This window comes from Diorhabda sublineata, chromosome 7 (genome assembly GCF_026230105.1).
Source record: "Diorhabda sublineata isolate icDioSubl1.1 chromosome 7, icDioSubl1.1, whole genome shotgun sequence".
NCBI lineage: Eukaryota > Metazoa > Arthropoda > Insecta > Coleoptera > Chrysomelidae > Diorhabda > Diorhabda sublineata.
Genome location: NC_079480.1, coordinates 30,319,810 through 30,335,747, shown reverse-complemented (window position 1 = coordinate 30,335,747; position 15,938 = coordinate 30,319,810). Strand labels below are relative to the sequence as shown.

The 15,938-nt window shown below is 32.2% G+C and overlaps 1 protein-coding gene across 2 annotated transcripts in view; it reads right to left on the bottom strand.

The window, feature by feature from the left end:
• Positions 1-2,582: 2,582 nt before the first annotated feature.
• LOC130446737 (beta-1,3-glucosyltransferase) overlaps positions 2,583-15,938 on the bottom strand; it is a 42,005-nt gene continuing 28,649 nt past the window's right edge. The window contains exons 3-9 of one of the 2 annotated variants that reach the window (XM_056783143.1): positions 12,229-12,377; positions 11,917-12,167; positions 9,496-9,668; positions 6,747-7,033; positions 5,510-5,959; positions 4,298-4,659; positions 2,583-2,949 (exon numbers count right to left, since the gene is read on the bottom strand). In XM_056783143.1, coding sequence (XP_056639121.1) covers positions 2,633-2,949; positions 4,298-4,659; positions 5,510-5,959; positions 6,747-7,033; positions 9,496-9,668; positions 11,917-12,167; positions 12,229-12,377 — 1,989 coding nt within the window. In that variant the 3' untranslated portion in view covers positions 2,583-2,632. The remainder of the gene's footprint in view (positions 2,950-4,297; positions 4,660-5,509; positions 5,960-6,746; positions 7,034-9,495; positions 9,669-11,916; positions 12,168-12,228; positions 12,378-15,938) is intronic. The other variant, XM_056783144.1, reaches the window with a different exon arrangement.

The following is a 15,938-nucleotide window of genomic DNA, read 5'->3' as shown; positions in this document are numbered from 1 at the left end:
ATGTAAATTGGCGTCTCAAAATCCAAAGGTAAAAGAGCGTATATAAAAAAATTGACTTATTTACATGTAACTGGAGACTTAAAAGCTTATAAAATTTTACAACCTCAACTACGCATCTACTGCAGTTAATTCACACAATAGACATCACTATATTTACAATACATTTGGTACAATCATCGAAAAGTAGTAGTGACATATATTATTGATTTTAATTTTTGTGATTTGGTTGGTGTTGAGAGACTAAAAAAAACTACGAATTTTGGAGATTGCTTAAAGGAATCTAATCATATAAATACATCATTGCTCAGGTAATTTTTTAATAATTTTTCAAAATTAAAACTAGCTAGATGTATGGAAAGTATGAAATAATGTCGACAAGCAAAAGATAAACGATTAATACCCTTTGGAGAGTCAAAGTTTACACAAATTTTCAAAAGGCATTGATGTGTTGTGAAAATAAAGAAATGATTGTGAATGTAAATATGTCTAGAGATTTGTTTGATGAAACCATTCATGTATTTAATTTAGCGGCTTTTGTCAGTACAATCATTGTTGAAGAGAAATTTTCCAAACCAATAAGAAAACGGTTTTCAATTGATGCAATAGAAGACGAAGCATCCGAAGAAAATAATAAAGTAACTATATTATTATGTGCAGACGCAACTTATTCTTCGACGTTGTGATGTATTAATGGATCTAAATTTGGATAATTTTTTGAAGATTGCTTCAAAACTATTAATTCATTGTTTATTTTATAAGTAAAACCTTTATTATCATTATTATTCATAAATAGAAAGTACACGAGTAAGAAGTGCTCTCAGCTGCTCCTTTAGACTAGTGTCGGTACACGGTATATCAAAGATATTCCAATCAAATGGTACCGATGATACAACACTTCTAGAATATTCGCTGAATTTGTAATAGGTGTCTGGAGTGAAAAAGTATATGTTTCCATCGATATGTCTGAATGCAGCATTAGGATTTTTCGGAAGTCCCAAAAAACGATCGCTCACTCGACCTCTATGCAAAACTTTTTGAAATCCATCACTGAATTCAATGTAATATGCTTGATCATAGAACACAAAAATTTGACCACTATTTGTTCGAAAAATAACATCGATTTTAGAGTTAGTTGGCACAGGTAAGTTGTTTCTTTCCAATATAGTCAAATCTGGGAAAGATGCTGTCTAATAATCACCGTTATTTTCATTAAAAGCAAACAAGTTGCCTACAGAATTTTGAAAAACGTGCGATATTGGTTCGAGTTACATCCCTTGCGGAAGATAATCTTTGACGTATTCAGCATGTAAAGGAATATGAATGTCAAATAATTGAAATTTCCATAGATATCTGTTGTACCCAATATAAAGACGGAAATTTGGGAATGATGGAGTTGATGCAAGAAATAAATATAAAATCTGGAGTTTTGATATCACATATATTAGTCATTATCGCTTGATGTGACGTTGAACGAGGTTGTTGGTTGCACAGTTGACGTCGTCGTCGTAGCTTTGTTGTCACGTCGACGCAACGTCAACAACCCTCTGACTCTCGCACCCCCACACGCTTCTGAACACACTTTGCACATACTCTCCTTATACTAAGAGAGTTCTAGACTACTGTCCCGAAATACAAGGAGAGTTCTAGAACACTCGAAAGTGGTCCGGAGCTCTCTTTGTATCAACTACTGACAATTGAAGTCGAATCACATCAACTCTTATATATTTTAGTGTATTGGCGCTTAATTACATCAGATATTGTCAATTTATATCTATTGAAGCCGATTGAGGTCGATTGTCACTGTATGTTGATTGAAAATTTCTGATGATTAATGACACCAATTAGAGTCAAATCACATCAATTCTTATATATTTGAGTACGATTGAGGTCGATTGTCACTTTAGGTTGATTGAATATTTCCAATGTCTATTGACGCCGATTGAAGTCGAATCACATCAATTCCCATATATTTAGGTAAGTTTGCATCTACTTTTGTCAGATATAGTCGATTTACTCGATTGAAGCCGATTGTCACTTTGTGTTGATTGAAAGTTTCGACGTCTATTTTCGCCATTTGAGGTCGAATCATATCAATTATTATATATTTGAAGGCAATAAAATAGGGCGACTAAGAGGTTCATTCATTACGAACGAACGATGCAGAATGGATGAAAAATCAGAACGTTCAACGCAAACAATCGTAGCCCAAGGGTGGTGAAGTGATTGAACCTATTTTCGGTTCCACTATTTTTAATAAATAACAATTCGAAAATTGATTAATAATCTGAAAATACCTTTTAAATAAGTCTATATCTTTATAGACATTTTTAAATATCGTTCTAAAAGAGTAAGTATGTACTATATAATTAAGTGCTAGAACAAATATCAATTGAAGAAAATATTGAAAATAAAAAAAATTAGAAAATGAGTAATGAACTAAATGTAAATTAATAAAAGAAATTTGAAACAACACGATGACAGTTTGTTGAACATTTACATACGGAGCTCCTTATGGCTTAAAAAAGGGTTTCTAGCTATTATTATAGGTCCATCAGAGGTTTTTCTCTTAGAATTTGAAAGACTTTTATCTTTATGGCGATATATTTTACCAACAATAGTATATACTATACACTTAATTAGATTTAGTAACAATTTGTTTTGTATATTTATTAAAATGTGGATGTTTAGAAACTACAAGATAAAAATAAATATTTTCTGCCATGAGAACTATTAAAGCAACTAAATAGCCAAAAACTAAGGCGACGAGAGCACCGGAAAATTTTCTCAAGTTCATTATAGCTTTGGTAGTTCCCGAATCTTCTATTTGTATTTCAGTGGTATACACTTTTTGCATTACATCGTCTAACCATTTTTCTATAAATCCAGCTTCTGATACTTGTCTGATGAATTTGTCTATGCGTGGTTTTAAAGGGGAATTCTTTTGAAGACCTTAAAAAAATAAAGTAATAAAAAAATCAAAATTTTTATCAACGTCAACTTGAATATTGAATTCTATGAGTTTAAAATTTTTACAAATAATAACAATATCAAAAATCACCGGAAATCTTAGTTAATTATTTCCCAGACGATGAATACATAAGTCCTGGCACGCAATTACAGAAAATAAATCTCTGCTTCAAAAAATGCACCAGATACAAATCTTTCTAGCCGTTAGAATAATAAGCGCATACCAATCCATATCATTGAATGCAATGGTAATATTTGCTGATATGACCAAAGAAATAACTGCGAGATACGGCAACCAGCATAAATAAGACGCCCAAAAAAACCATATGCAAACGTGGCAAGATTGATGGACACTCCCAAAAAGGACTCTGGATCTACAATTCAAATACCTGATAGATAACAGTCTTGTCGAACGATGGGCAAGGCACGACAGGCAAGCATTCAATTCATTTACAGGCGTTCCACGGGGAATTACTGGCAACGTCTGCCTGAAATCGCCTGCCATTAATATCATCAAGCCGCCTAAGATGTTGTTATTTCGCCGAAGATCCTTCAATGTGAAGTTAAGTGCTTCAAGTGATTTCTTATGTGCCATTGTGCACTCATCCCAAACAATGAGCTTGCATTGCATCAACAATTTTCCCATTGCACTGGATCGGGAAATATCGCATGTTGGAGTATCAATTGTGTTTAAATTGAGTGGCAACTTAAGCGCAGAATGTGCAGTACGACCGCCATCTAGAAGAGTCGCCGCAATTCCAGATGATGCTAACGCCAAAGCTATGTCACATCTTGATCGACTTAAAATATTGGTTTTTAGTACATGTTATGTATCAGAGATTGCGCTGTATGTGAAAAAAGATTTTCCCGCTTATGAAATTGTTGAAATGTTTCCTTAATTTTCTTTGCTATAAACCTCACGGAGCCCGAGACCTTTCCAACGAATGCAAAACCGTGGAAATCGGTTCGTGCGTATAGCGTCAGGAAGGAAAACCCGACGACTTTTTCCTGAATTTTCTTTGCTATAAACTTCACGGAGCCCGAGACCTTTCCAACGAATGCAAAACCGTGGAAATCGGTTCGTGCGCTCTGGAGTTATAGCGTCTGGAAGGAAAACCCGACGACTTTTTCCTGAATTTTCTTTGCTATAAACCTCACGGAGCCCGAGACCTTTCCAACGAATGCAAAACCGTGGAAATCGGTTCGTGCGTATAGCGTCAGGAAGGAAAACCCGACTTATTTTTATATAGTAGATTACTCTGTTGTTGTTTCCACTTAATTTTGGTCTCTATCTATTGAAAGCACTTTTTCCAAAAAATATATTATTTACCTATGGAAATTGGCATCTTTATAATACAATCTTCCATAATATGAAGAATTCTATCATTTTTAACATTTACCAAGTTTTCGGACTGATTTGTTGAATTTTCGTTTGTTGAGAATTGCTTTTGGAATCTTCGTTGTCTTTTAACCAAAGCTTCTTTTAAGAAATAAGTGTTTTCGTAAAAAGCGAAGGATCCTTCTGCCACTCTATCTACTGCCTCTTCGGAATCGTTCACAAGGACGAAATTATCTGAAATGATTTCCAGTGAAGGGTCTGCTGATGTCTTAAAAAAATGTTCGTTGATTTCACCCCATCCTGCGTACGTCAATCGACTTTTGATCAATTGTTCTATAGTGTCAATTTTAACCCTAAAAAATAAGTAACATAAGTGGAAGTTCCAAATTGTCTGAATACTATTAATTTAATCACAGATGTTAACATACTTCTTTACCGATAACAAGGTTTCTAAAAAATCTTCTACTATTTAATTTCAAACTATATTTTGTTTTTTTTTACAAAAATAAAAAGTGAAAAAGGCTCATATTTATTTTTTTATGATACCTTTAAAAGTTCGTTTTGTATAATCTTGAGTAAATGGGATCAATTTCTATTTAAAATTTTATAGTATTATTTGAGTCTATGGGCCAAAAGAATAGAAATATAGTAATTGTTGATAGGCGAAAAGTTTTAAGAATAACACCCCCGAACAACGTTCTAAGCAATTGCTTTGTCGACAGGTTAAGACGAATTCATTCATTTTGTTTACTCTGGAGTGATTCAAGTTTAAACGTCTTTCGTTTGTTGTACTTCATCAACTACACATTCCTTGCGTACTTTGTAAACTTTCATTTTTTGATTCAAAAATTCTGCCATTTTAGAATGAAAACCGTACTAATAGAACAAAAAACAAATATAAGCAAATACAAGGATTATCTATGCTATATTTTTATTTCTTGCGCCAAATGTTCTCTTGGATATAATTTTTAATTATTTTGTAAATATTCGTAAGACGTTTTCGAAAACCATTTCTGAAAATATTAAGTGTTAATAATAATTAAAGTCTTGGAATCAGCCACTAGGAGTGATTCTTTGGTTGTGTATATTGATTTGGAAGTAACTGCGTCATTCACAAAATCAATAAACGATGTACAGAGCCTAAGGAGAACCTATTAATCCCACAAAATATTTTAGTTTCTGTTTAGTATAAAAATTACTTACGCAATGGAGGGTCTAGCTAAAATGGCTGTCATACTAGCGCGGTAAGCAGTCACTACAAGTAAACAATACAACCAGTACCATCCAGTTAATAATCTCAAAGACCACCCGGTTGGTAATTTCGGTAGAGAAACTAATAATAGCATGCTGTAAGTGTAAAGTGCGCTGTTGATAGGTTCACTAAACTGGTAAAGCCCATTTGGCTCTTCTTGTTTTGATTGTTGATATTTTTCTCTCATCAAAGTGTATTTTTCATTCTCATTGATTTTTTCTGGATTTGGATTGATGGAGACTGTTATAACTTTTCTATGCTTTAAACTAGAGTTTATAGTGCAAAGAGTATCTTCGCTGTTTCTCTCAATCGATGTAGTAGTTGCATAAAAATTGGATAAATAGTAAAAGCAAAGGATAGTAACTACTAAAGATACCAAGACACCTGTCCATAATATCGGCCTAGAAAATAATCGATTCTATGTAACTGAGACGAATAATAAAATTTTAACAAATCCATTATGTTTTTTGATAAGCCCCTGTAATCATAATATCATTGAATGAAATAAAATAATTGTTGCATTAACAAACATGTCGTTCACGATTAAAATCCGCATATTCTCGAGGCAAAAAGAAATCGATTGAATCTAATTTACTTCGGCATGAATGTGTATATAAAGTTACAGCTCTTCAAAAGTATAAAGTAAAAATTTTAATCCAATTACTAATGACTTTATCAATTTTTCGAAATAACTCATTTTCATGAGAGGGTACATAATTAAAATCCTATCGGTTCTACGGCATATTTTAGTTTTATTCTTTTTAAAACCAAAAAGCTGTCAAGTGTATCGTGGCTATTTCCAATTTTTATCTGGGACATACATACTTTGAATATGCCACCCAATAAAATTATTTTGACGAATGACAAAATTAGTTAAGTCATATATTTCATCGACTTGGAATCTTGGGCTCGGCATTGTTTCTTTTTCATTGTTGTACCTATCTAACGGCTTTTTATACCTTGAATTTACTGAATATAAATCAACGATCTAATTTGTGATTTGTTTTATATTTATCAAGATTAGTTAAATTGGATCAATTTGTTACATAGTTTGTAATTGCTCTTTCTTCGAATGTGCTCCACACATTGTATTGAACTAATTAACTTTCTCGAACCTTATATAGATAATACAGAAGTTGAAGTTTACCTTGAAAGGAGATTCAAATGAGAAAAAATGTTTATATTTACTTAAAAGGTAAAATTAAGGTCTTCCAAGAATTGTCCGTTAGTGCTTCTGGTGTAATAAACGTCAAACACTCTGTATTGTAAGGTATGGTGAGATCCATTAAATCTAATAAATAAGGAGTATAGTATAATTCTCCTAAAGCAATATCAGCTTCGGTGTTGACTATTTCACCAATGATTCCAGTATATGTACCAGTTATTAAGTTTCTTCCCCATAGTTCCGTTTCAATGTTCTCGGGTTCATAGATTTTAACTTGAAAGTTCATCCATTGGGACATCGTTTGCAAAATCTAAAAATTGAGCACTATCAATTCATACTATTCTATCAATGAGTTTAGAAATTTTTACAAGCTTTAATAATATCAAAATCACCGGAAATCTTAATTAGTCATTTCCCAGACGATGAATACATAAGTATTCGAAAGCTCGGAAAATATATTAAAGTTAGTCCACTTTGGTGTTTCCTTGCCACGTTCCCAATAAAAAACAAAGCATATAATCCGGCATTCTATATAATGCCTAGTCATTTCAGGAAATGACTAACTATGGTAGGCAATACATAGAATGACAGAGCAAAGCCCGTAGAAAAAAATATACGAGACGTACGGTGTTTACGATTTCATAGGTCAATCTGCTCCTAACCTAACTGCTGTGCACGTTTACAGATCGCAATGGCTGATATCGTCAAAGAAGCGTGGAGAAATCGATTCTACGAAAATCTTTCAAAAGAAAAGTTCGTTAAGAATTCACTGACGTTCGATAATGACGATATTGAAAGTTTGATAAAAAAGTGAATTCTGTGAAAAGTAATAATATGAACTCTGTGTGACTGTGTTATATTAACAGTACGTACAATTACTTGTCAGTTGTAAGCTTCACTCGTCACGTCAATCGTCAGAAGATAAATAAAGTATAAATAAAGTATCTTTCAATACAAACTTACGGACAATTGATTATTCGTCGAAAAATGACCAAGCGATTGACTATCTCCTTGGACTTTAGCTAAAATTCGGATAACAGACTATGGGGTTTACAGAATAAGATAAAAAAATAGGATAAAAGAAGTCTTATTTATCTATTTTTTGTATGTCAATCAATAATTTATTGCAATACGTGGAGGCTTGGTGACATTGTGATTTACATTTTATTTTATTTTTAAAACAAGAACACCGGTTTGTTCCACATTGTTTACCTAACCTAACCTAACCAGTCTGAACATGAGCTTCTAGAATTTTCTCATAATAATCTTCTACAGGTACACAGTAAATAACAGCATTTGTTTGTTTTTTTCTTTTTACGAGTACGTGACATTCATTTTCGATTTGCAATAGTTCATAGCTATTCACATAATGATAGTAAGTATTGTAAGCTTTACTTTACTTTACTAGACAAACACTTGGTTATTTTTCGACGAATAAAATCTATTGTCCGGCATTTAGCTAATATTCCGGGATAATAGGAATGCGTGGCGCGCCATCAGCCAGCTGCCTATTGTCCTGGGATATTAGCTAAAATTCCAACTTGTCTATTGACTTTTCATATATATATATATTTAATTTCTTATTTCTTAGACCTTTTGATATATTAATGCAGTCTTTATGAAAATATTATATTGACACTGAAATTTGTGTATTTATATTAGCTTAGTGCAGTCAAAAATCAAGGTAATTAAGAGATTTTGAAATTAAAAGCAAGTGAAAAAGCGAAGGTAAGTCTGAATATTTATGCTAAACAATAAATTAATATATTTAAAAAACAGCTAAACTAATTAGTTTGCGATAAATAAAGGGTGATTGATAGAAAAAAGTCTTTCAAAGTGTTGAACTGAGCTGATTTCCTTTCGCGGAAACCTCATCATATATAAATAAGTAAAGAAAATAGACAGATATTCGAGTCGTCTAATAGATCAAGAGAAGAGGAGGGTGAAAATCCGTTTGAAAAAAAGGCAGATCGCCAAGTAAACAAGGAAATAATAGAGAAGATAAGCTAGACATATACAGATAATAAAACTAATGCAATATGGAAGATGATATAAAAGAAATTAAAAAAAAAGATCTCAGATCTGAGACCAGGAGACTTAAAAAACACAACGAAGACATGGAAAAACAGTGCCAACATCTGCAAAAGGAAAATAATGTTATAAAGACAGAAACAAAATTCACCTCAAGAATTGAAAAACAGAATTCAACGTCACTTTGATGACCTCATAGCCCTATAGCATTATGTGATTTTTTGTTTAATTAATACATTTACCAGCATCGGTTATTACTTCATAATTTTCATCAATAGTAACTTTTCATTCCAATTTTGCTTAATAAATCTGATGTTGAAAAAGTTATGTTCAATACTACTTGGTACGAACCGTGTAACTAGCGCCCTCTGTGAGAGTCAGTCATAAAAACAAATTCATTGGATGTATCAGCTTCCAAAACATATTAGTACAAAATTTCTATACAATGATGCCAGTAGTTGCGGTAAAATCGTAAAAAATGTATATAATTTTTTTAATATGGATTACGGAAATTTTTTACTGAGGAAACCTCAAATATTTTTCAGTTTTCTATCCATTCTAGAGACAGGATCACCTTTTTTGAAACACCCTGTATTGGATATGTCTTTTCGACCACATTATCTTTTTTATATATTACATAAATTCTTTAATTCCGTTCGATTTACAGATATTTGTCATGTTTTTTGCAATTGCAGGCCAGGATTTGAAATACAATAAATTATTTAAAAATTATCTACTTACTCCAATTTCCGTACCAGTAAAATAGATAGTTTCATTGTATTCGGTATTTTGCAAAGCATTTCGTAGTGTCTTCGTTGAATTAATTTTTTGTATTCCCGGCAAGTGGGCGAATGCAACAACTTTTAGCGTTTGATTTTGGAGATCTATTGTTTTGTCTTTGAACAAATCGTTACCTATGAAAAAAACTGATAGTTATCTAGTCAAATAGGTAAAGCTTAATCCAAAATTATTTAATGAGTTTTGGTGTAATATCAAAACACAATTTTAGGTTTTACACATATAAACTCTGGATGTACATATGCATTATGATTTTCTAGAATGTAGGCCTCAAAATTCTCAAACAAATAATTTAAATTTGGCTTTAAGAAGTACCGATGAATTTTTTTATTTCATTTGTGTATACTTGGAACTATGTTTTTAGCATGAAGATTATGTATTGTAATTCTAATTCACTGTAGAGAAAGCTAGTTCCACCTTGATCCTTCAGTTAATAGAAACATACATTTCTCTGTTTCTACCATCCATCCGAATTTACTTTTTTGTGAAAGGTCGTGAAATTAGCATAATTTTCTAATTCCCATTGTCCAACGTCTATAAGATGCCAAGTAATCAGTGATCAGCATTGACAGGAAAGTGAAATACGCGAACAGAAACAGTTGACAAAAATACATGATCATTAAAAGAAAGCGTTTTGCGAGGAACAAACTATAATTTCGAGACTTGGAGCAATTTCACCATCTTATGAAGGTTTAATATTACAAAGATAATGTTATATCATTAACGGTAAATTTTTGACCATCTTCATAGCTTTGAGTATAGTGATCGCTTTGGCAAAAGGGTCAACTTTATGCGGTACTCAAAAATGAAGTTTTTCCAAGATATAATTTGTAGAGACTTTTTTGACATTTTGATTATTCTCTAACGATCTAAGAAATTAGAAAGATCGTTTATAAAATCATCTAAATTTTGAAGGAATGGATGGTTTATCTTAATCAGCGTTAACCTGTTCCCAGTCATATAAAGAATTTTGATTCAACTTTAATAAAGATAATTCACCTTTGCAGCATCCCAAAGGATATTCACTGCTTTGTTGTATTTTTGATTTTAAATATGACAATTGAGGATAAAAATTGTTGGTATGGTTAAAACAGATTTAATTTTGATATTTACGTAATAGGTAATCTATTGATTGATGTAATTATCGAAATTGTGAACGTCAGATCATATTTTCATAAAAAAAACCAAATGAGATCAAAACAAAAATAAATTTAATAAAAGATGATTCATTACAAGAGACCTAGCTCAACATAGCTCGTTTGAATACTCTCCATGTGAAACTAACACAGGGAAGTTGTTTAATAATCAAGTTTCTTTGAATTCGATGGAGGAATTTTGATCGATCACTTTCCTGAAATTTTCATTTATTTTGATTCTTCCCAGATTGTTAATATATTTGCCTTTCTGATGAAATTATATATACAGGGCCCTTCACTACGAACTGAATCGATATGCATATGAAAAAGTAATTCTGAAAATTTGCTTGAAAGGCTTTTCCGTTTGATCTAAAATAATTCCGGTTTTCTGAAACTTCTGGTTATACCGGAATTGGACCCAAACTTCGTTATTTTAAACGGAATGCTATGGTTTTTATTAATCGAATTCGAATCAATGCGAAATTTCAATATAACTTTATATAAGGCATCGTATGCCTAAAGTCCACCATTTTTTAATTATTTCACATTTTCGAAATTCGAAAACACATGCAGTCCTCCACTAAAAAAATTATAATTCTAAGTTTAAGTGAGTCAGGTCTAATATTTTTGGGATTTGGACAGATAACATTTACAGCTTTCAAAATCTGTGAAAACCTTGACAAAAATTTATATAGGGTGTTCAGAAAATAGTGCCGAATTTAGCTAAGTATTTAAAAACTTCGAAAACTTAATTTTTTCAAATAGCAAACTCCATTTTTCTCTTTGCCATTGAATTTTACGTTTTAAATTAAGGGGACTTCGGCAGTAAATTCATCTATCTCAAATTAACGGTTTTTGTGGGAACTTGAAAAAACTGACATTTTCATGATTTTTAATTGTCACCTGCCGATGGCGAACAACGAATAACAAAAGTTAACGTATCAAAAATGAAAATACTTCAGTTCATTAAAAAATATTTAAAAACACTACACTGAAACGAGCATTTCGGAAAACCCTTTCAAGCAAATTTTCAAAATACTAGCATATCGATTCAGCTCGTCGTGAAGGACCCTGTATATATACATTTAACTTATTGGAAGCTGATTACTTACGATCCACAGAATTACAAGAATCAATAGAGAATTACTTTCCTATGTGAAATTACTATGATTATAGTTGATATTACAAATTCGTTTCTGTTTCTGTTTTTTTTTAAATCTGATATTACCTTTTCTAAATTTCGATTGGGTCCATATATCTAGCCTTTTTAGTAATAAAGTGTTCGTAGTAGGTAGAGGAAAAGGTACAGTTGCAATTTCAAACCAAATGAATTCATTTTCATCTTCAGTCCTTTTCCCATTATGTGTTTTGATAAATACAACGTTTATCAACTTTTTCCAAAGATATATCATCTCTTTATGAAATAAACGGTTGTCGTAAAGTAAGATATATTTAGAGAGTGTACTTATTGCTCGATTCCTACAAAAAATTTGCATATAAGCACAAGTGGAACGAAATAATATACAAATACTCATTTTACCTATCGCAATATTTTAGCAATCTCCGCATTTGAATACCGTTAGATATTAAAATTATATAGAGTTGACAACCATTAAGTTTGGAATTCAAAAGACTGAATTGAATTTCTGGTTCAGGAGCATATAAATCATCATATTCATTAACTTTGATCTAATAACAAAATCACTATTAACTTGAATATAGACTAAGACAAAGTCATTCCATTCTGAAACTCACGTATATTGTTTGCTGTATTATAAAATTCCAAAGCTTTAGCTATTATGAGATGGGATGCAAAAGATGAAGTAAATACTGAAACGATGGAATACCAAAAAAAATATACGAGTGAGAAGGGGATATTCTGTAACTAACAGTAAAAAATTAGAGGGGATATAGTATCTACAGAAGAAAACATCTAATAAGCAATAGCAAATCATGAATAATGGTCTGTACCAGAAACTGGAGTAAAGAGAAAACGAGTGTTTTAAGCTCAGAGCTCTTTTTACCTCATACTAACAAAATAAATATTTCGTAGTGAAAAAAAAAAACAAATTGAAACCCACAAATAAAAACTACCTCAAACCCGTCTACCTAAACCAGGAGACTACATCCTTAGACTAGAAACAATTAAGATAAAAGCGTACTGGAACTAGGATAAGTATTCATAAGTGAGGATAAAAATTGTCAACAAAGTCCAGGAAATCACACAGTACAATACTTAAAAGTTTACCAAGCATAAAGCTTACATTTCCAGCCAATCGAAGAAGAAATAAAAACGGAACCTTCACACCGGACAAATTTGACAACATAGATAGGAAAATAAATTTAAACACGGAAAGAGATATCATAGGATATCGTACTAACGACAACATCTCAGAGAAAAATTACCAACTAATCAATCCATCTAAGCAGATGATCATAAAGCGCAAATCTACAAGCTCGCAAATCTCTGGTGGTCACAATGAATAAAATATAAAAATAGCGTTACCAGTTTACGTTGCAAAAAGGAAAAAGACATGATTCAAATTGCCTTCAGATTTCATGATACCAAAAAGAAATACATAATTGAATAAAATAATTAAAGAACCTCTGAGAACTGAAATCTATTAGAAATTCGACTCACTACCCGAAATAATAAATAATGAAACATACACTGCAGTCAACTAATAATAGAACTAAATTCGTTCTCCAACCTCGTGACAGGATCAAATTCTTAAACAAAATTGTAAGAGTAATCGATCCCACTAGAATCCAGTGGAAACACTGAAGACAAACAACCCAATTATTAAGTGCCTCGTCTATCAATTGTGGGGACGCACAATATCCAACTATAGTAGGACTCCACTGGTCAACACACGGTCCCAGAATTTCAAAAACCAAAAAACAGCGGAGAGCGCTAGTTGTAGAGGAAAGCCAGCCAATACAGAGATTTGGTCGAAATACTTTTCAAAATAAGAAAAAATATCCCAAAATATACAACTACTACAAGAGATGAGGAAAACCAAAAAGAAACTGTGTAATTTATAATTTATATTACAGAAATATGGAATTTTATCATTTTAGACGATAGCAATATTGAGGTATCGTATGAAAGATCAAAAACGCATCAGTTACCAACTCATGCAAGACTACAATTTTTCCTGCTAATGGAATTAAAACAGAAAGGGCATTATTCCACTAAATACAAAATTAAAAGGAATAGACTTTCACAGAATAATCATAATACGAAACAAACACCTTTGATTATAGATATTTGCTAAGGTATTCAACAAATATCCCAATAAAAATGATATTCTTGAATCCTATGGCAATTTCTACTTTTATACCTACTGACAAACCTTCTCCCAGTATAATAATTAAAATATATATAATTAAAAACGAAATACGTAGAAGAAAGAAAAATCAAACAAGAAAACGATAAAAAAATTTCCAAATATGACTAAAATCCCTTGAATAAATTTAAGGTCAACGCTAAGGCTAAGGCCACTGGGAGCAAACAAATATTTTCCATTTCTTACTACCTACGTAGATAACAATTAAAATCATGTCGGATACAGGCTTCACCTGTAAAAACCAATTGTAATATCGATTTTATATGTGAAGAATATGGTACTGTTCTCTATAAATGATGATTTGCCGCGCCACCAAAGTAATAGATGTCCAGTGGGAGTCCCATTCCAAGAAAGAGACTGAGACCAATGGATACGGAAGTTTTAGATGGTAGTATTACTAAATTGCACCATGTATTTGAAAATCGCGTAGCATCCATTCACCGGTATTAACAAACTAAATTATACAGAGTTTTTGGATGATGTTAAGCCAAAGGTTTTGAAAAAATTAAGTGATTACATTTAACAACATCAATGTGTTAACATTAACTTTGAGATATTTGTTCTATATGTTTTACATACCAAGGAATCTTCTGACATAAAATACAATGAATACAGAAAATAAAGTTATCACAGAATCCTCCAATTTGGACCAAATTTATAATGAATTCAAGCAAGAGATTATGAAGCAAGCGACAGAGTTTTGCAGCAACTCATGTTTTTAGATGTAAACATCAATCAATAGTTTAACAGCATCCTCCTACATGAAATTGTCTCTACAGATTGCGGAAAAAAGTACTTTTCTAAATATAAAAAACAACGATAATTTCTGTTTTACGTGGTCTGTAAATGCACCAAATTTCCATTTGATAGGGATCCGACTAATTTACAATCATACCCCCATTTTAACACAATATTAAACTCTTCTGTTATTGACTTTCCAGTAAAACCGAAGGATATTGCAATGTTCGAAAAACTCAACAATATTTCTGTGATCGTTTTTAAACTGAAAAAAGGTTGGTACAAGTAGTGCCGATAGATCGGCACGTCCAATAATCCGGCACCCTTTGCCCACGCCTCTCTCACCCCTCTATACCAGTGCGCTTTGGTCACTTCGTCGTCGACTAGCAGTCTAACCTCAAAACTTATCACGTGCACGTGCTAACGTATTTGTTTTTAAAGTTAAAAATGTTAAATAAACGCAAACACAAAACACTAGACTTGAATGATGAAATGGAGATTTTAAAAAAGTTAGATAGTGGACAAAATATGTGTAAATTGGCAAAAGAATATGGTGTTGGGCGTGCTACTATACACGATCTTAAGAAGAAAAGGCAAAAGATAGTAGACCACGTTAAGACAATGGAATCAGGGCCAGGAAAGCGTAAAACACTAAAAGTTGGCGATTGTCCAAAGATGGAAAACGCTCTTTACTTATGGTTCATACAGCGGCGTTCTAAACACACTCCTATGTCTGGAGAAATTCTGAAAGCCAAAGCAATCGAATTCTGTAAAAAAATTACCCAAAAAGATTATTTTAGTGCGAGCGATGGATGACTGCATAAATTTAAAAAACGATTTGGTATCCGTCTATTAACCATATCGGGTGAAAAATTATCAAGCAACAAATATGCATTACAGCCTTTTATCGAGCATTTTAAAAACAAAGTAGAAGAACTGGGTCTTTTTCCTGGCCAAATCTATAACGCAGACGAGAGTGGTCTGTTCTGGAGACTGTTGCCCAATAAAACGTTCGTCTGCTGAAGAAGCAAGTGCACCAGGTCGTAAAGTGAGTAAAGATAGAATCACATTCATGCCGTTCAAATGCTACTGCGACACACAAATTGGATTTGTTAGTGATTGGCAAAGCAAAAAGCAAAAAATCCCAGAGCTTTCAAGAACA